The sequence below is a fragment of the Naumovozyma dairenensis genome, chromosome 7 (genome assembly GCF_000227115.2).
Source record: "Naumovozyma dairenensis CBS 421 chromosome 7, complete genome".
NCBI lineage: Eukaryota > Fungi > Ascomycota > Saccharomycetes > Saccharomycetales > Saccharomycetaceae > Naumovozyma > Naumovozyma dairenensis.
In genome coordinates this window covers 772,294-792,139 of record NC_016485.2, presented here as the reverse complement: position 1 = coordinate 792,139, position 19,846 = coordinate 772,294, and the positions used below count along the sequence as shown (strand labels likewise).

At 32.7% G+C, this 19,846-nt stretch overlaps 5 protein-coding genes across 5 annotated transcripts; 2 read left to right on the top strand and 3 right to left on the bottom strand.

Moving 5' to 3' along the window:
• Positions 1 to 31: 31 nt before the first annotated feature.
• BLM10 (proteasome activator BLM10) lies at positions 32 to 6,409 on the bottom strand (the record flags this gene model as incomplete). Its single annotated transcript, XM_003671305.2, has 1 exon — positions 32 to 6,409. The coding sequence occupies one exon, from the start codon at positions 6,407 to 6,409 to the stop codon at positions 32 to 34; it is 6,378 nt and encodes a 2,125-aa protein (XP_003671353.2).
• A 567-nt stretch (positions 6,410 to 6,976) lies between these two features.
• SMC1 (cohesin subunit SMC1) lies at positions 6,977 to 10,672 on the bottom strand (the record flags this gene model as incomplete). The annotated part of the gene is made up of 1 exon (XM_003671304.2): positions 6,977 to 10,672. The coding sequence occupies one exon, from the start codon at positions 10,670 to 10,672 to the stop codon at positions 6,977 to 6,979; it is 3,696 nt and encodes a 1,231-aa protein (XP_003671352.2).
• Positions 10,673 to 11,944: 1,272 nt separating this feature from the next.
• On the top strand, positions 11,945 to 14,602 carry CDC4 (SCF ubiquitin ligase complex subunit CDC4; the record flags this gene model as incomplete). Its single annotated transcript, XM_003671303.2, has 1 exon — positions 11,945 to 14,602. The coding sequence occupies one exon, from the start codon at positions 11,945 to 11,947 to the stop codon at positions 14,600 to 14,602; it is 2,658 nt and encodes an 885-aa protein (XP_003671351.2).
• Positions 14,603 to 15,865: 1,263 nt separating this feature from the next.
• Positions 15,866 to 18,307, top strand: IES1 (Ies1p; the record flags this gene model as incomplete). Its single annotated transcript, XM_003671302.2, has 1 exon — positions 15,866 to 18,307. The coding sequence occupies one exon, from the start codon at positions 15,866 to 15,868 to the stop codon at positions 18,305 to 18,307; it is 2,442 nt and encodes an 813-aa protein (XP_003671350.2).
• A 313-nt stretch (positions 18,308 to 18,620) lies between these two features.
• Positions 18,621 to 18,947, bottom strand: HSP12 (lipid-binding protein HSP12; the record flags this gene model as incomplete). The annotated part of the gene is made up of 1 exon (XM_003671301.2): positions 18,621 to 18,947. One exon carries the CDS (start codon positions 18,945 to 18,947, stop codon positions 18,621 to 18,623), a length of 327 nt encoding a protein of 108 aa, XP_003671349.2.
• Between the last annotated feature and the right edge of the window lie 899 nt (positions 18,948 to 19,846).

Here is a 19,846-nt window from a genome sequence, read left to right as displayed (position 1 = left end):
TTGAATAGTAATATACAAATAAAGGATGTAATCATGCGTAGTAACTCTTCCAAAGGACACCTTCCAAATCTTCCAATTCTTCTGCACTAAATGACTCTCTGTCAAATTTCCATGTATCAGACCTAACCTTCTTGAAAGTGTTAATGGTATTCTTAGCTGCTAAACCTGCCATACCATTTGTTCTGGCCCAAGATGATAATATACTTAGTTGGCTCGGTATCCATTTAGGTAATGGGAATACATATGGAAATGCTGATATGATAGCACCTAACCCTAAAACACTGCCGTGAATCTTAATATCTGTCTTAGATAATTTTTTCTTTTGTTCCCAAGTATAATTGGATAATGATTTAGAAAATCTATCTAATAAAGATTGGAAAAGAGTTTCATCCTCACCGGAATTGTGAATTATACCTGATAATACATCTGCCGCATGAACTCTAACTTCGACGAATTGTCCATTGAATAAACTTTTCACCACATATTCAAATATTTCTGTCTTCTCTTGTTTAGTTAATTGTAATAACTCTGTTGACAATATATGTTGAACAAATAACAATTGTAATTTCAATTGATGTGAAGTATCAACTTTGGTATGACAAACTAATTGTACAACTTTAGAAACTTCGCTCTTTCTCATCGGTAGATATGCTAATCCTAATAATAATTTGGATGGATCCAAACCTGCTAATTTACACATATCTCTTTGAGTACTTAAAGTCATTAAGAATGGTAACAAATAATCAATAATGTATGGAGTCAATAGCACTTTATTAGGTCCCTTAGTCATTTCTTTCATCCAATAAAATAATGTAGAAACTGTATAATAAAACTTCGTCTTTATTATTTCTTGTGGGGTCATTTCTTTAAGTTTTGGGATATAGTCAATTGCTTCCTGGAATTTCTCTTTAATAATTTGGTCGAAAACGTCAGAAATGTGTTTCACTGGATAACCTAATCCGTCATACTCTTGAGAGCCAACATTCACAATCTTATCCGTACTAGGGAGGGAAAGACTACTGGAGTTTTGAGTCAATGTATTTAGCAATTTCCCAATGGAACTACGAACTTGATCATAAGGATGATCAAAAACAAGGCTCTCAATAATCTTTGAGACATCTGGAGACCTAAACTCTAAACTCATAAGTAGACTTCTCATCATTAAAAGTCTAAATGATTGATGTGTAGCATTATCGGCAGTTACATCCAGTAGGTTTGTAGTTTTTGTCAAATGCATGTAAAATGGTTTACACCTTCTTATATCGACAACTGTTGGTAACCACCAACTTAACGTATTCCATATTTCATAACAATCATGATTTAATTCATTATTCAAACAGTCGTTTAAGAAATCGTCAACAAATGCGTCACGTTGCTTCAAAAAATCTATGTTCATATATTTACTTGAACAAATCAAAGCAGCAAATATTTCAATTGACATAATCATGGATGCCTTATCATACCTGTCATAATATTTCTTACACAAGGTGAAAATATCTTCCAAAGTGACACTCGTGAATCCCTTTAAAACTAAAACTAAAATCAAAACAATCAATGAAACATCACCGCTGCTGAATACACTACGTGTTTCATTATCATGAACTAAACTTGAACACATATCATCTATCCAATCCTTCGAAACTAATTTACCCATCTCTCCAAGAATTTCAAGTTCATGTTCCTGTAAATTGATCTCGATTGCACCTGATTCAACAACTTTCATACGTTTACCCCAACATAACCAACCAACAGATGCTCTTGAATCGATAAAATATTTCGGAGCATCAAAATTATTCATTTCTTTCAAAAATTCATCTGGGAAATTGGAGTTCGTAGTGTTAATTTCTTTAATAAAATATGGATCAAAACCATTCTCATAAGCTTTCCTGATATCATAATCATAATCTGAGAGTGAGAATATTTTATTGAAAATTGACAAATAAGATCTAACAGCTAAATGAACCATTTGGGGATGTTTAGATTTAGTTTGATTATAAACAACATCAATGACTCTCTTATCAACTGGGAATTCAAGACTAGCTTGTATTTTACAGATAAATCGTGTAATGAAAATTTGAACTTTCCATGCCAAAGAATCGCCACTTTTGTTTATAATTTCCAGCAAATCATCTTGCAATCTCAAAATTATCGAGAAGTATTGCTCTCTTTTCTTCGATTTGGCCAACCTAACTGCTTTAACTTGTAGATCCATAGAAGCGTCGGGAATTTCTAAAAATTTCAAGAGCTTCTCATCATAGATACAAACGGATGATGGAATTCTTAAACTGTTGACGATATCATTCAGCAAATTTTCAGCATAAAATGCAATATCTAATTCATCGTATTTACAACAGTCAATTAATAACAGCACAGCTTCTCCAATATTTTTATAATCGGACATTAACTTTTTATCAATCTTTTTAATCATGAAAACCCTTAAAATAGCTGAAATCTTTTGGTGATCTGTATCTTCAATGGCACGACGCAAAGCCGCTAATATTTCTCTTATGATTATAGAATATGAACCTATTAATTGCTTCATACAATGGGCTAATATACTTTGTGCGGGTTTATGAATATCAGGATATATCGATGTTGCCATTTCGATCATTACTTCTAGCAACTTGATTTCTAACTTGGAGGGATATCTGTTGGTAGAATGAAGTAATACACGACTTTGATGTAGATCATTTGTTTTCACAGCCAAATATGTTCTTGTGAAAGAATCTCTCACATGTGCCAAAGATTGAAGATTATCCAAAAACTCAATATCAATGAATGCATCTGGATCCTCGTTGAATATGGTCTCTTGGCCAATATCAGTAAACCATACCTTTAACCCATGCAATACAATTTGGAACATCGTCGTATTATGTTGAAAATGTTTAGAAACAAAATTATGGAGTTTGAAGAAAAATGATCCAATAATAGCTCTAATCTGATGAACCTTCAAATAATCAGGATTCTTTAATTTTTCCTCAACGGTATTACCAAAATAATAATTACTGGTGTAAATATCTAGATCTCTAAAGATAATACCGGAATTCATGGAAGAACTTATGTCGTTAACACCTGCCACAGGAGTACCGACTCCAGTTGGGAGACCAGAAGGTGCAGTGTCATCAATAATAAAATTATCAGTAACGCTATGTTTCAAATCTGCAACATTATAGTCATGTTCAAATGCACTATCTTTCTTATCGTCCTCTAAGTGGACCGTTTCTTCGTCCGTAGTAGAGCGTATTTGTTCGATATCAATGTCAAATTCTTGGTTGTCACAATTACTTTCACGAATATTCTTCAGCAATGTTAATCTATCTTTATACGAAATATCAGATGGAGGAGAAGTCTTGTTTTTATTGAAATCAGGATCAATGAGCAAACTGATACCAGAAAGGCAGTGTGTCAGCACCAACGAGTATTTCTGGATTTTGTCTGTATATGACGTATCTGTTCTAGGTTCATTCATTTGCCTTTCAAGACTCGTAATACAATGATCAGTCAAATTTTCCAATAAGTCAATGGATAATTTAACTTCTTGATCAGAAGGAGTGTGCCAAATGAAATCCAAATTCTCTTTATCGTATTTCCTTTTATCAAACTGTAAACCACCCCATCTTTCTGTATCAGGTATAGTCGAGTTATTTCCAAATAAGCGATAATCAATAATTTCAGTGGTATTTAGAGTTGCCAAAACACTATGAGTTAATATTGATGTAAGCACATCAATGGGTGGATTACTTACTTCCTCATATAGGAATTTCATAAAATCCAGAATTTTAGCACTGTACGATAAAAGTGATTCATGGGATTGTCTTAAAACATCGTTTAAAGTTGTCAAGTATAAAACCAATTTCACATCCCTTTGTTGAATTTCAGAGGAACTTCTAATAGATCCGGCACCTCTTTCTACTTGTTGTTTAATATTGTAAATCAATGTATTTACCAACGACACACTTGTAGAGTTTTTTCTTCTGACAATTGCAGATAATGGGATCGTAGTTAATTCATAATTTGGATCTTTGACCTTGAAATAATCATTATCCCAAAATCTTCTTTGAAATATATCGATGTAATAGTCAAAAACTTTATCATCCATAGCTTCCTGCATCAATACCGTTGTTTGGTTCAGTTTTGTAATCAAAGGATCATCCGTCTCTATATCTACCACAGAGAAGATTTTCTCAACATACACTTTTATCACGTTTTCAAAGATTGTAGTAGATGCTCTGAATGCTGAATCTAAAACGCTGTCTTCAGTTTCGAAATTATCGGAACTTTGTCCCATCTTTAAATGCATAATGTGTTCTTGAATAAACGGTATGGTTGTAGATTCAAAAGTTAAATATTCTCCTTCACGAACAAGATTTTGGAAAGGCACAAATGTTGCAATGGAAACAATACTGTTTGTTACATTACTGGTTAATTGTGGATCATTCATATCAATTTTGTCAATAAGTAAAGAAAGAATATTTGTAATATGAATTCTATACAATGGATGGACGACCATGAAACGTAAAATTCTTGTAAATTGTTTTAATGAAGAAATAACACGATGTCTCGAATTTATATATTCACCGGTAAGTGTGTCATAAATCTCAACCAACACTCTGTCAAAGATCCGAAATGAATTTTTAGGGCATATCTCTAATAAATAAGCGTAGCAGGAAATATAATAGTTTGCGACTTCATTTGATTTATTTTGAGCTCCGATCATTAAAATATTGAACAATATATCAACAAATTTAAAATGGCATTCTGCCGATAAGAATATTTCAATCGATCTTCCTTTTTTAACGGCGGTTTCTTCATCCTTGACTCTGCCATGGTATAATTTAATAAAAGCATGAACAAATTTAGCGATGGGCTTAGTCCAGAATCCATTATTAGATGGATGAACAAACGTTTCTATCGATTGGATTAAGTTAACAAATTTTGTAAAGAAATCTGTGTTATCTGAACCATTGATACTGTAAACAAAAGGCTTTACGGTTCTAGAATATGAATGTATTTGTCCATCGGTTCTTAAATGACCTTGTACTCTGTTAAACATAAATGCCATTTGATCCTCTGAGAATAATCCATATTTCCCAAATTTGACCATATTGTCATTTTCAACATTATCCATCAATTTCTTATGAAGATCTTCGGCTACTTCACCTACAAAATCGTATAAATGTGTATCGACTGCAATAATCGCAGTCACTGAACTCCATAAACTAAAACAGAAAGGGAGATAATCGGTAACTTTGTTTTTTTTATGATAATGATATGGAACGAATGAATTTAATATTGGAAGAAGAGTTACCGTTGTTGACGGCGATAAGTTAGACAATAGATAATCCATAGTGTCTTTAAGTATAGATTCATCGTTTGCATCGAAAAAAGGTTTAGCGACATGGGCTAATTTTAAAAGAAGTCTGAACAATTGTAGATCATCTTTTGAAGAAAGGTCATAACGAGCATAATCAGAATCTGGATAAGGAAGGAATTGGCAGATAAAATCAAATATAATCTTGAAATCTAACACGAGGCCCTGTTCAAGTACTAAATGTGTGAAGTTCGTCCCATCGTCATCATATGCAACGAGACTTTCGAACATGTCGACATACATGCTTCTTACAATTTTCTGTCCCTGTATCAATGATAGGTAATAGTACACGGAAGCTAGGGATTTTCTCAAGGTCAATGGGAAGTCAAAATTAAGACAATTATTTAATTCATTTGTCCAATGATTAACACTTACTATGCTTGAAGATTTAGCAGTTATCTTACCGGTACTACCGGAATCAGGCACCTCTAAATCTAGATGGTCTTCGTGTTCTTTGAAATCAACGACATTGGTATCAATCTCGTTAGCCAATCTAAACAGATCGGTATTAAGGGCTAAGTCATCAATTTCATTTTGCAAGTCGGCTAAATCTTTACTGGTAATTGATAATAAACCCTGGATATCTAAGGAGGAAATTGCAATGTGTAGATTTACTAGAACATGACAAAGATATCTTGCTTTGTCTTTATGAGATTCGGTTTTATATGGCAGATATTTTTCAGCTTCGAACTTTGGCTTTACATCCCTGCTAAACCATTGAGAAGACTTGTCATAGATGCTTCGTAAATAAGTGGCTTCATCATCTGGATAATTGATATTATAGTGTTTTAACCTCCTTTTTAAGATATCTTCAGAGCTTAATCCATTGAATAATTTTTCAGCCAGAAGTGTAGGGGTTATTGATCTGGCTCTTAATTGATCAGCTGCATTTTGCTGCGGAGACGTAAGTAATGCTCTTTTTGATTTTAATTCATCTGTACTGGAGCTGGGACGTTTTCCTGGAGTAGCCTGTGATATTAGTTGAGCAACAGCCTTATTCCTCAGAGGTATTGGTGATTTGATATCGTCAGCTGACATTGTTTTCTTATCTTAGAACGATTTCGAGGGTTACACTATTATGAAAATGGTTTCCATATAAGTTCAAGTCCTTCCAACGCAATAGTTAGAATAAAAATGGATATTGTAGATATTTTGAATAATCCTTTGAGAAAATAATTACTTTGGTAAGATGTCTCAAGGGGGTTCAGCTCTGGTTTAAAGGAAGTTCAAGTGGCGAATAAGTGCTGAATGGGAAAAAGTTTCTAAATAGTTACACTGTCGCAGTAATTTCAACATTTTTCGGAATATGTTAAATCCCTTGAAAAAATCTACGTAATGACTAGACAGACTACGTACAGCCGTTGCGCATTCCCTTCATACTACTTAAGCAAAAAATGATAAGAGGTAGGGCAAGAATATATTTGTCAAGGTTTAGAATGACGATCTTTAGTTATCATAACATAAAATGATAACGGGGAATATTGCGTGAACTATTTAAAATTCATATTACTTAATATGCTGTATCTTATATAAATAGCAATTTAACAACGAATGAATAAATATACGCATCGATATGGTGACAATATCGGAAAAATAGGGTTTTATTCAATCAGCGTAATTTCTTAAATCCAATGTCACAATCTTCGAGCTATTTTCTTGTTGTTGTCTGAAGACACCTACTAGAGCATCTGATTTTTCAAACATGGTATTTTTCAACGAAATAACAATAAATTGAAGATTTGGATTACCATGTCTCCTTATATAAGCTGCGATTCTTTCCACATTAGTTATATCCAAAGCAGCGTCAACTTCATCCAAAACGAAAAATGGACTTGGTTGATAGGCATTGATTGCAAACAGCAATGCTAAAGCGGCAACTGTTTTCTCACCACCGGACAAATATTCCATATCTTTGAATCTTTTTAAAGGAGGGGTAGCGTGGTATCTAACACCGGCATTAAATGGTTCATCTTCATCTTCTAGAGTCAAAGATGCATTACCACCTGCTAGATCAGCAGAGGAGTTTGGATTTCTTGTTAATTCTCTGTAAATATTATCCAAATGTTCACTGACAAAATCGAAAGCATTTTCAAACAATTCTTTTCTTTTCTTTTTGATTTTTAAGAACTGTTGTAATGCTTTCCTTTCAGTGGTTTTGATTTTTTCTGTTTCACCGTCGATGATTTCAAACCTTTCTTGTGCTTCTGTGAATCTGTCAGCCGCTCTTGCATTTGGTTGTAATACATCTAAGAGATCTTCGACATTTTTTATTTTTGTATCTAATTCATTCTTTGTAGCCGATCCCATTTCTTCCTTGTATTTGGCAGGTAGTGCAGTGTAGTCAACATCAATTTCATTAGAAACTGATATAGTATCTTCGTCAATTCTATCAATCGGCAGGTCAGAAAGATTAGTTTCAGAAATAACAGGGATGTCTATATTAGTGACTTTAGCGTTTTTAAGAATACCGATTCTCTCAAGATCATTTTTTGCTATATCTTCCTTTATTTCATCTCTATTCCTTTTCAAAGTTTGTGAATTATCGTTTAATTCACCTAGAGATTCTTCCATACGATTAATATCCAGCTGTTGGGCTGTAAAAACTTTATTCACAGAATCTAGTTCGTTTCTTGCACTGTTTATTTCGCTCTCTATTTGTTTGACTTGTTCAGCTAATTCATTTTCATCTTTCTGCAATGATTTTAATGTTTCATGTGCCTTTTCTAAATTAGATTCTGCTGATGTCAGTCTTTTCTGCGTATTTTCCAATCTTTCAATTTCGAATTGTAGCTTATTCTCAATGTTTAATATCTCCTTTTGAAGCTGTTGTAATTCTTTTGATTGTTTCCTTAATAATTCTCCAGAATGGCGTTCATATTCCTCTATTGTGAATCCAACTTTATCAGTCAACTCTTTGAATATTTCATTTTGTAATTTCTCTTTATTTGATTTTAATTCGTTCCAAGATTTGTCGAACTCATCAACTTTTTCTTTCAGTGACTTTAATTTTGGATTATATTGCTGATCTAATAGGGTATTTTGATGATTTATTTCAGTTTTATTCTCATCGAGGGATCTTTGTACTTGTGACAGTTGCATCCTGAGACTAGATATTTCAGCATTTAGTGTTGATAGTTCGATCTCGACATCTCTAGCTCTAGTAGAAGAAAGACGAGATTTGGTAGAAATCTCTTCAACTTGTAATAATAATTTATCCTTCAAGGTCATTAAACTTTGATATTCTTCCTTATCCCACCTATTATTACTATCTTTAGATATACCACCTGTCATTAACCCTGCTTTATGAATCAAAGCACCCTCTATTGTTACTAATTTAGATCGTACACCTTTATTCCATTTTAAATCTCTAGCAATATCCAATGAATTACAAATGATTGAATCTGAACAAACATATTGCATCGCTCTTTCATATTCAGGATCGTATTCAATAGCATTGATAGTTAAAATGTAATCTTGAGACGAAGGCAAATTCAAAGTTGGTTGCTCGGAAGAAATTGTATCTAATGGAATAAATGAAGCAGTCCCTGAACGTTGTTTTTTGAAAAATGCGATACATTCTTGAGCCACATTCAAATTATCTACAATGATTGAATCGAAGTTTTTACCTAAAATTGTTGAAACTGCTAAACCGTATTTATCCTTTTTGGGACGACATAAATCGTGAACTAAACCTCTAACACCTGGAAAAAATCTTTTCAACATGGTTACATTCTCCCTTAGTTTCTTTTCTTTAATTGATTCTCTTTGATTTGCATTCAAATCATCTAATTTCAATAATGTTTCTCTAAGTTTATAGTTAGTGTCATACTCTTGGTTATTACTTGACTCAATTTCTGCTTGTAATGTTTTTAATTCATGTGTCTTTTCAGAAAATATACTATTTTTTTCATTTAATGAAGACACTAATTCAATGTTTTCATTTTGAATACGTTCCTGTGAGATTAGAAGTTCCTCTGTAATTCTTTTTTTTGATGCATCGATCTTTCTATTTAATCTATCCATTTCCTCTAAAACTTCTTGTTTATCATTATTCAATAATGATATTTGTTGTTCTATGGCGGAGCCGTTTTCCATTAAATATTTTTCATTTAAAGATTCATAAAGTTTTAGATCATCATCTGACAAACTATATTTATTTGAATTTTGAGCAGATTCTTTAATTTCCCTTTCAAACGATTCTTTAGCCTTAGTGACCACTTTTAATTGATTTTCAAAAGTGTTTATATAACCTTGTTGTCTTTCAATATCTTTCTGAATAGACTCAATTCTCTTTTCTATATTATTAATACGTTTAGAAGCAGCACGTTGAGGAATTTTTATTGAATTCAAATCCTCTAAAAGTTTATCCTTTTCCTTTAACTGATAATTAAGTTGTTCCCTCTTTTTATTAACTTTTAAATTTTCCTTTAAGAAGGAACTTTTTGATCTTTGTAAATTTTTTTCTTCATTGGTAATTTTATTCTTCAATTGTGATATTTCTGATTTTGCATTTTTCAAATTATCTAAAGATTTTTTCTTTTCATTTTCTAAATGATATAATTGCCACAGGACTAAATACATATAATATTTTTTCCTTTTTTCAATATTATTTTTATATTCTTCATCTTTTGTGATACCTTCTTTATAAGTTTTCAATTCACCATGAATTCTTCTTCTATTTCTAATTGATTCCGCAGCAGATTGATTTAATTTCTCAATTTGTTCCTTCAATTCATCATATTCCTTCTTATATTGTATAGATCCAGAAACTTCTTCAAATAATTTTGATAAATCCATAGGAGATTGAGATGCAATTTGTTCAACATCACCTTGGAAAACCAAGAAATTTTTAGCTTTAATTAAAATATTTTCCCTTTCCAAAAATTCAGAATATTCCTTATAAGTAACAGTTTTACCATTAATCTTATAAGTGGTATCACCATTAGTAGATATTGCTCTCATTAATTCCACTGGTCTCTCATCATCATCATCATCATTATCGCCATCATCAGCTGTATTCTTTTCGTAGAATGCCTTAACGTATGCAGAAGTAACTTTCCCATGTTCGTTTGTATCACCATTATCATTGATAACACCTCTATATATCAGATCTTTAACGATATTGGAACGTAAATGACTACTTCTAACACCCAATACGAATGAAATAGCATCCATCATGTTTGATTTACCTGACCCATTAGGGCCTATGATACTGGTGAAATTGGAATCTCCGAAACCGACTTTCGTAATGCCTTTATAGGATTTGAAATTATTCAATTCTAATCCACTCAATCGACCCATTATTTTTTTGCGTTTGGTCCAAAGTTGGATACCTTCACTTGAGTATTCTTTAGATCGTTTTGGAGCTACGATTTGTTTTGTTGCTTGTAGTCTATAAGATAAATAGATATGCAGGAAATCTCGAGTAATAATGTAAAGAAGAGGTAAAGTCGCTAACTTTACGCGTTTTCGCGTTCTGCCTCTCTCAAAATTTTGTTTCCTCATTCATTGCGTTGTGAGAGGTATAGTTTCCATGGCGCGCAGTCAGTTACTCGGCCAGTACTTGACGGATTCATTGATGGATTCATAGACCACGAGGGATACATCCCCACATATATCATATCATGAAGTGTTTCTTATCCCGTCTCTTATCCAGCCCTTATCCCGTCATAGTGCACTCATACAACGGTTCTTATAGTTTAGGTCCTCATTTCATCCAGTAGATAAAGAAATCATACATTCTAAATAAATGCTTATGCCAAATTATTGCAAGTTTTCTATCCTTCGCTAGTTGGACAATGATGCATGTAACTTTCAATTAAATAACAATTCTATATATATATATATATATATATATATATATAAGACATTTTTCTCTTGTTATTTATATATCTATAGTTACGATCCCTGCAGCTGCGGAGAGGAAGTTCCCGGGTACCATCAATATGTACCTAGCAGGATTGCAGTCTGAGAAAGGCCCCCTACCTTTTAAGAGAAATGCACACAAGATTCCCATAAACAGCTGTCTGTAGATATTCTGATGAGTTCACCTCTACTTTTCTTGTATCTCACTCTCTTCTTTAGTTCTTTCTTTCCTTCCCTTTGCGGCGTTGTTGGTTAATAATTGAAGAAACCCCGGCTTTGTGAAAATATTTTCTAATATGCCACTTACCGCTTAGTTCACGTTATTAAATGTTTCTTTACGTACGCATGTAGAGGCATGGGAGGAAAAAAAATACAAAGAGTAGTCATAAAAGTCTTGAAAGAACAAGTACTTCTGATAGATGATATAGTCATCTAAAACTGCCAAACCTACTATCCTAATTTACCATATTATCCTTTAATTCTTTGTTACCGCAAGTCCAGCAAAAAAAAACGGCGGGGAATAAGTAAAAGAAACACAGAATATCACACTATCGTCTCGAGAATTTACTGACCTTAGGAGGAAGTCCATACAACACAGTATAGCTCCCTATAATAAAAGAATAATTATACTAGAATCAAACGCTAGTACTATATAGTCCCCAAACAAGCTGTTTATTTACCACACACTATACATCTCAGTACGATACTATGAATAGAAATACTCCAGAATACCCTCTTCGTGATATACCAGTTCCTTACCTTTATCGTTTAAGAAGAAGACCTAGGAAAACAGATATTCTCTCTACAAATAATCATCCGATATTGCAGGACCATTCAATTTCATCAAATTCATCAAATTTGGCAGAATCACAAAACTCAAATGGAACAACAAAAACAACGAATCATTTTCAGAATAATAATAATAATAATAATGATAGTACCACCAATAGTTCTGAAATTATGGGTTTAAGTTTTAAAAGAAGTAGAGATTCAGATATTAGAACTATTTTACCGTCAAATAGTCAAGAACAGCAATCGAATAATATCATAAATTATAGAACAAATCAAAATATTACTAAAAAAATCAAGAACAATAACAATAATAATAATGATGATGATGATGATGATGAGGACGATATTGATGATATGATGTCTAATAAAAGAGTAAAATTGCAAGATTTAACCCCATCACAAATGATGATACCTATCATTCCGACTTCATTAAATGTCGATACTGATACTGTGATCAACAATAATACTCTTCCTAATGTCTCTTTAGATACTTCAAGAACTCATTTGACTCATATATTAGTTAATACTGCTAATAGAGTTGCAGTCGCAACTACTCCCACAACGAGAACTAATACTGATGGAGGTGCTTCTCTAACCACTGTAACAATTATGACAGGAACAACAGCGTCTAATACTACCACTAGTACGACTAATACGGTCAATGGCTATACTTCCTTATCAGAAGATGCATTACCGTTATCTCCAACTGCAACATCCGGAATGAATACCCCACGAACACAACATCATGAAAGCACTGAATCAGATGACTGTGATATGATTGTTGATACTAATGGAAATAGAAATAACAATAATAATACTACTACGAATAATAATAATGCTTTAGACCTCAATATGCTAGTCACAAATACCAATAATAATGATGAATATTTATTAACGGAAAATTTATACAATAATCTTAAAAATCAACTAACACCAATACAATATAAGAATTTAATTTTCAAAATAATTTCCAATTTAAACAGAACAGAACTATCAGATATGAACTCATTATTAAATAATAATTTGAAAAGAGATATAATATCATCATTACCCATTGAATTATCAATTAAAATCTTGAAAAATTTACCTTATCAAGATATTTTTAAATGTCTTCAAGTTTGTCCTCATTGGAATAAAATCATAAATAATACACCAATGTTATGGAAAAATTTATTATTAAATGAAAGTTTCTTAAACAATCATGATAATAATAATACGAATGAAAATAATTCATCACAAATTTATAAGAAATTATTTTATTCTAACTTGAAAGTTTTGAAAAATTGGTATAATCCAAATTTTAAACCACAAAGAACAACATTATTAGGACATTCCACTAGCGTAGTAACATGTTTACAATTTGAAGATGATTATGTAATAACTGGGGCAGATGATAGACAATTAAGAATATATGATTCCAAAAAGAAAATCTTTCTTAAGGAATTAAGTGGTCATGAAGGTGGTGTTTGGGCATTAAAATATGATGAAGATGGTATTATAGTATCAGGTTCTACAGATAGGACAGTCCGTGTTTGGGATATTAAACGTGGTTGTTGTACACATGTATTTAAAGGTCATACTTCTACTGTTAGATGTTTAGAAATTGTCACGTATAAAAATATTAAATATATTGTTACTGGTTCAAGAGATAATACTTTACATGTATGGAAATTAGTTCGTGAAGATAATAGATCCATTGATGAATTACCATTAATTTTCAATACTCCTGAGGAAAATCCTTATTTTGTTGGTGTATTAAGAGGTCATATGGCATCTGTTAGAACTATATCTGGTCATGGGAATATTATTATTAGTGGATCTTATGATAATAATTTGATGGTTTGGGATATTGCTCAAATGAAATGTATTTATCTTTTAATTGGTCATACAGATAGAATATATTCTACAATATATGATCATCAAAGGAAACGATGTATTTCAGCAAGTATGGATTCAACAATTAAGATTTGGGATCTTGAAAATATTTGGAATAATGGAGTTTGTAGTGTAGTAACCATTTCTGCTACACCATGTACAAGAATTAATGGTCCTATGATGACATTGCAAGGACATACAGCACTTGTTGGATTATTAAGATTATCTGATAAATATTTAGTTAGTGCTGCTGCAGATGGTTCATTAAGAGGTTGGGATTCAAACGATTACTCAAGAAAATTTTCTTATCATCATAATAATTTGAGTGCAATTACAACTTTTTTCATGAATGATAATATTCTTGTAAGTGGATCTGAAGGGCAATTCAATATTTATAATTTAAGGACAGGTTCTTTAGTTCATTCAGATTTACTAAAGGATTCAGATCAAATTTGGTCAGTTAATTTTAAAGGATCATTATTAGTTGCAGCAGTTGAAAAGGATGGAGAATCATATATTGAAATGTTAGATTTCAATATACCTGAAAGATCTGCATCACCACTTCAACGACAACAACTTTTCCAAGAACAAGAAGATGGGGAAATAAATCACCATAGTAGTAATAATCAATCAAATACTAATATTGATAGTATGTCAATTATCATGGACTCAAATTCCAACTCTAATTCCAATATATGATATCTACTTATATATATGTATTTATATAGTCTTCCAATTGCCAATAAAAGAAAGAAATGACTAATTATTATATATATTTTTCTGTACTGTTTTCCTCAGGCAGAACCTTCTATTTGAAAAGCGTTCATTCTTTTTTTTTTTTTTGCTGCAGATTATATATAAAAAATGGTCAAGTAAGAGATATGAGATTACTACACGCTACATAGAACGCATTGCTGTGTCACCTAATCTGTAATGTTTAACTACTACTACTTATAACTTGTTCAGATAGACTAGGTACTTAGATAAGCGAATAATCACGGAACACCTGATCAAAACATGATCCCTTTTACATTTAGGAGATTAAAGCATGGCATGATATAAATAAACTGTTGTGACATGAGCTTTTTATTCCTGATGAGCCGAGGTAAGTGTTGTGGGCGTTTCCTTTACCTAGCGTACGCTTAATATGAGGATACTTATGTTTGGAAGGGAGTGGGGTGGGGGGGGGGGGGTAGGGGAGCCTTATATTCAAAACGAAACCGCCTGGTAGACGGGTATTTCTTCATCTGAGATACAGTACGTACAGCATGTTTTCGCTGGTGAAATTTCTTGTGATTCCTGTAACATTTGACTTGTTCTCCCTCAGTGGGCGCTGGAGTCCATTCCCTAATAAGTGTCTCTCTTCTGTGTGTTTTTGTTTTGTTCGCGCGAAAACCATTTTTCTACGCGCGTACGTAACTTAAGTTAACTACACGTAAATATTTAAGTTAGTAAGTAATAGACGCACATACGCTAAGCGTGTTAGTTGAAAAATGGAGAATCTGGAAGGTGGAAAAAGGTAGTGAGAGAAAGGAAGAGAAAGACAGAGGACACAGAGAGAGTATTGCGAAAATGGAACCATCCATCAAACAAAAAACAAAACTTTTTCTTGGTCTTCCTTTTTTTTCCTGACAAGGTGGAAACGAAACGAAACGAAACGAAACGAAAAAGAAAGGAAAGGAACTCGGATCAAACACCTCTTTGTTCTTTGGTCTTACATTCTTTCTTTATATCGTTCTTTAATCTTAATGGCTTATACTTATTCATAGACTATACGTATCACCTTCATCTATCTTGTAAGAGTCTTAACCTTGTAAATAGTATTAGACAAAAATAGATTTTAATACAAATACACTAGTCTACTGACTATCTGAAACTATCATATCAACAGGCTTCCATTCGATTGATTAGAGCCTCTTCGTACCAAAAAACTCTAACAACGAGAACAATATCATACAAATAATGGGTGGAAGAGTATATGATCCAATACACGATATTTTCCAAGATACTATTGAAAAGACACCAAGTAGTTCTTCAAATCAAAATGAAAAGCTACCCATCACTATCCCAACCTCCACTTCGAATGTTAAGACTACGTCCAATATAAGCCAACCATCATCATCAACCATAACATCTTCTCATTCACAGATGTTGGCTTTATCAAATAAAAATAAAACTTCTAACGTTGGGAATATACTAAACAATACTCATAATGACAATGACAGTGAAACTACCCAAAGCGATGAAGATGGTATAAGTTCTGTAATGTCTGCTGCACCATCTCATCTTTTAAATTTTAAACCATCAATAATAAAACCATGGGTCAAGACCACTGAAAAAAAATTAAAGAATTCAACCAAATATACTAGACATTTGAAAAAATTAGATGGTGAATTCTTTACTCGTAAAGATATCCAATTCCATTTCCTTACTTTACTCTTACAAGATGAACGTTTGCTCTTCACTAACATTTTCAAACAATTTTTCAAAAATTCCATAGTACCAATTCCAAACACAACAAACAAGAAAGTATTGAACGTAACAGACAAACTATATGACGCTAGAAAATTCATCTTCAATGATAAATTAACATTCTCACAATTATACCTCTTAACCATCGCTACATCCTCCAAATGTTCCAAAATTTTACGTGACAAATTGTTAATAGACCCACAAATTGCATTCTCCACATGTATCCTCTCATTACTAGTAAACATTGGTAAATTAAACACCACAATAAATTTCTACGTTGAAATGACATCTCAATTACGTACATTCCATTCTGTCCCTTCATTACAATGTCATTCCACTGATCCCAAATCATTACAAGATACACCAAGATTAAAATCCATCTTAAAGAACTTACCCCTAGGGAACCAACCTATTTTCTTACAAGATTTATATAGATTTAAACATCCAGGTGGTGGGTACCCGACTGAACATTTCAACATTATAAACTTGTTGTTTTGTCTTTGTGATAATGTGGAATTAATCAAGATGAAATTACTAACTGAGAAATATATTGATTGTGAAAATTATGATAACGCGACGTTTTTCAATCTTTTGGATTGTTCATATTTCAATCCAATGGATAGATGTAATGTAATATTATGGTTGATTTATTTACATTTAGAGACAAGTTTGACGAAGGAGGAGATTTGGGAATCAACGAAATATTTTACCGGGAATGGGAAACCAGGAAGGATTTCTTTGCAAAGTAGTAAGTTTGAATATGATACGGATCCTATTGATGAGTATCAATTTGGGGTGGATCAACAATTGAAAAGATCTCAGTTTCTCTCGAAGTTGAACGACCAGAAAAAACAAGAACAGGGGGAGAAAGAAGGGGGAGAATCTCAACCTGAAGCTGAAAATAATATACTCCTGAAGAAGAAAACAACGAAATCAGTTCACAACCAAGACAATGAGGATGGCGATGAGGATGAGGATGTGCATGAGGATGAGGATGATGCAACAAATGATGAATCGATGTTGAAACAACCTGAGCAAGAAAAAGCGCAACCATTATCATCGTCCTCATTTGAAAGAGTAATACCGACTGATTTCCAAAATGCAACAATGCCTATGGTTACTATACCGGAAACTGTTACAAGGAAAAGGAAACTCAAACAGAAAAATATTGACGATAAAGATGATTCTGAAAAACTTTCCAGTGCAATGCAGAAGAAGAATGCTAAGGATAGTACTAGTATTCATTTCCTTACCAATAATAATGATGAGGATGATGATACTATGAATGATACATCGATAAAAACAAATACTGCTGATGATAGTCATGAAAAAATTCCACAAGAGACACAAGGAAAGAAACCTACAAGGAAATATAAAAAGAACAGAAAGAAAAGAAGGGTAGTTAGTACTGCTACTAATGATGTAAAGAAAACTATTGTTGATACAGGAGGTGTTGAATTGACACCTGAAGATGAGGAGGAAATTATGGCAATAATTAGGAAAAGACAAAATGAGAAAAACAATTTACAATTGAATAAAATCAATAAATTAATAGAATTCGATCGAAATAAATTAATTAACCTTGGTATTGCTGGTGCTGGTGATGGCGATGACAAATTTAAGAAACAAGATGAATTTATTCATGATTTATTGGAATCTCATAAACTTGTTCGGTTTAAAAGGAAAGAAATCGGTTTAATTAAAATATTTAATGAATTTGAAGATGTTCCCATGGCTTCAGGTATTGGTATTAGAGGTAAGAGGAGAAGGAAATTTAAGGATAGTTTATTAGGTTTTGAAACTGATTATTTAAGAGACTTACAAATTGGTAAGAGAAAATTATTAGAGAAATATTGTTCTTTGAAGGAAAATGACGATAAAAACATTCCCCGTACTGTTAATGATACAAATGATACAATGTTTAAATTATAATAATATTATATATACGTAAGTGTATGGCATATATTCCAATAGCATTGACTGATAATAGAATATTTTCTGTTTTCCATCTGCATCAATATATTTGTTGTTATACATTTATATGAATATATCGTTTTCGAAAAGATAGCGTATAGAAAAAAGGTGAACTTATTTATTATTTCGGGATACATAATAAATAGAAACATTATTATAAAAACGTAAACATTTTAAATTTTTGTTGATTACTTATTTATTTTTTTCTTTTTTTAACATTTTAATGCTTCATGCGAAAAAATACGATAGAGAATATATTGCAATGTAATAACTACTTGTTTGCTGGGTCAGCGTCACCGCCGTGTACACTCTTTGAAACATATTCTACCGCGTCATTCAATTTTTGTTTAGCGCCTTCGTAATAATCCTTTGCTTGATCAGCGACAGATTCACCGTTAGCTTTATCTTTACCAGATTCAGCTGAGTCATTTATACCTTGACCTAAACCTTTATTTTCTTCTGGTTGTAACTTTCCTGCTAATTTATCGGTGGTATCTGTTACTGTTTCCTTACCCTTTTCCCATGTGGATTTTTCAGAGTCTGGTTTGACAGTTTCACCAATCTTTTGAGAGAAATCTTTTCTACCTGGGTCAGACATTGTTTTAGTATAGTATTTTGTTGTTGCTTCTTGTTGTTGCTGTTTTATTTTGTATGTAAAGAGTAAAAAAAGGTAAGATAAATTGAGAAGGAAAGAAGAAATAGAGACGAAAGAGTATAGAAGTGATAAGCGATGGTTCAATTTATATGTTTTTCTCAAAGGGAATTGACTTGACAGATTTGAAATCAGATTTGAGAATTGAACGATCTGATTGGATTTCGGAATTAAGAAATTAATCAACTGTTGTTAGTGTTGTTCGTGTTGTTAGTTAGTTAGTTATCTAGTTATTTAGTTACTTTCTGATCTTTCTGGAGGGGCAACCGCTAATGGTAGTAAGGATTGCATTGTTTATGGCATTTTGAGAGGGTGTATTCTATCTCCTTCTTCTTTCCCCTTCAAATAACAACCAATAACCTCCTTGAATCGAAGAAAGGCTGTCACAATGTCCCGAGCTTGTATCTATGTTTCCCTTTGCCCAAAACATCACTGAGGGGAGATTAGGGACTTGCTACTCGACTTTCCCTCAAAAGGTGAACTTCGTAGTTAATAGGGGCCCGTCTCAACCGGGACATCACAGACACAATGGTGAAACTTCGTAATGAAACGTATCAGCGACACCTTCCCCTATCGTAAGGTTGTAAGTGGGTTATCGTTATACGAGTTTCTGTGTTCCAATATAATAATCGAATATGATGGAATAGTGGAGCCTGGAAGAGGTGTCTTACGAAATCTCTCGTGGTTTATACGAATCATTGCAACTGAAATGATCCACCCTATCACTGTCCCCCCCGTACTCAACTAGGCATATGAAATAGTCTGATGCAATGGACGTCCGGTTTGACGTAAGTGTTGCGACACGTTCGTCTACAAATCAGGAAAAGAGATGAGATAACGTTATA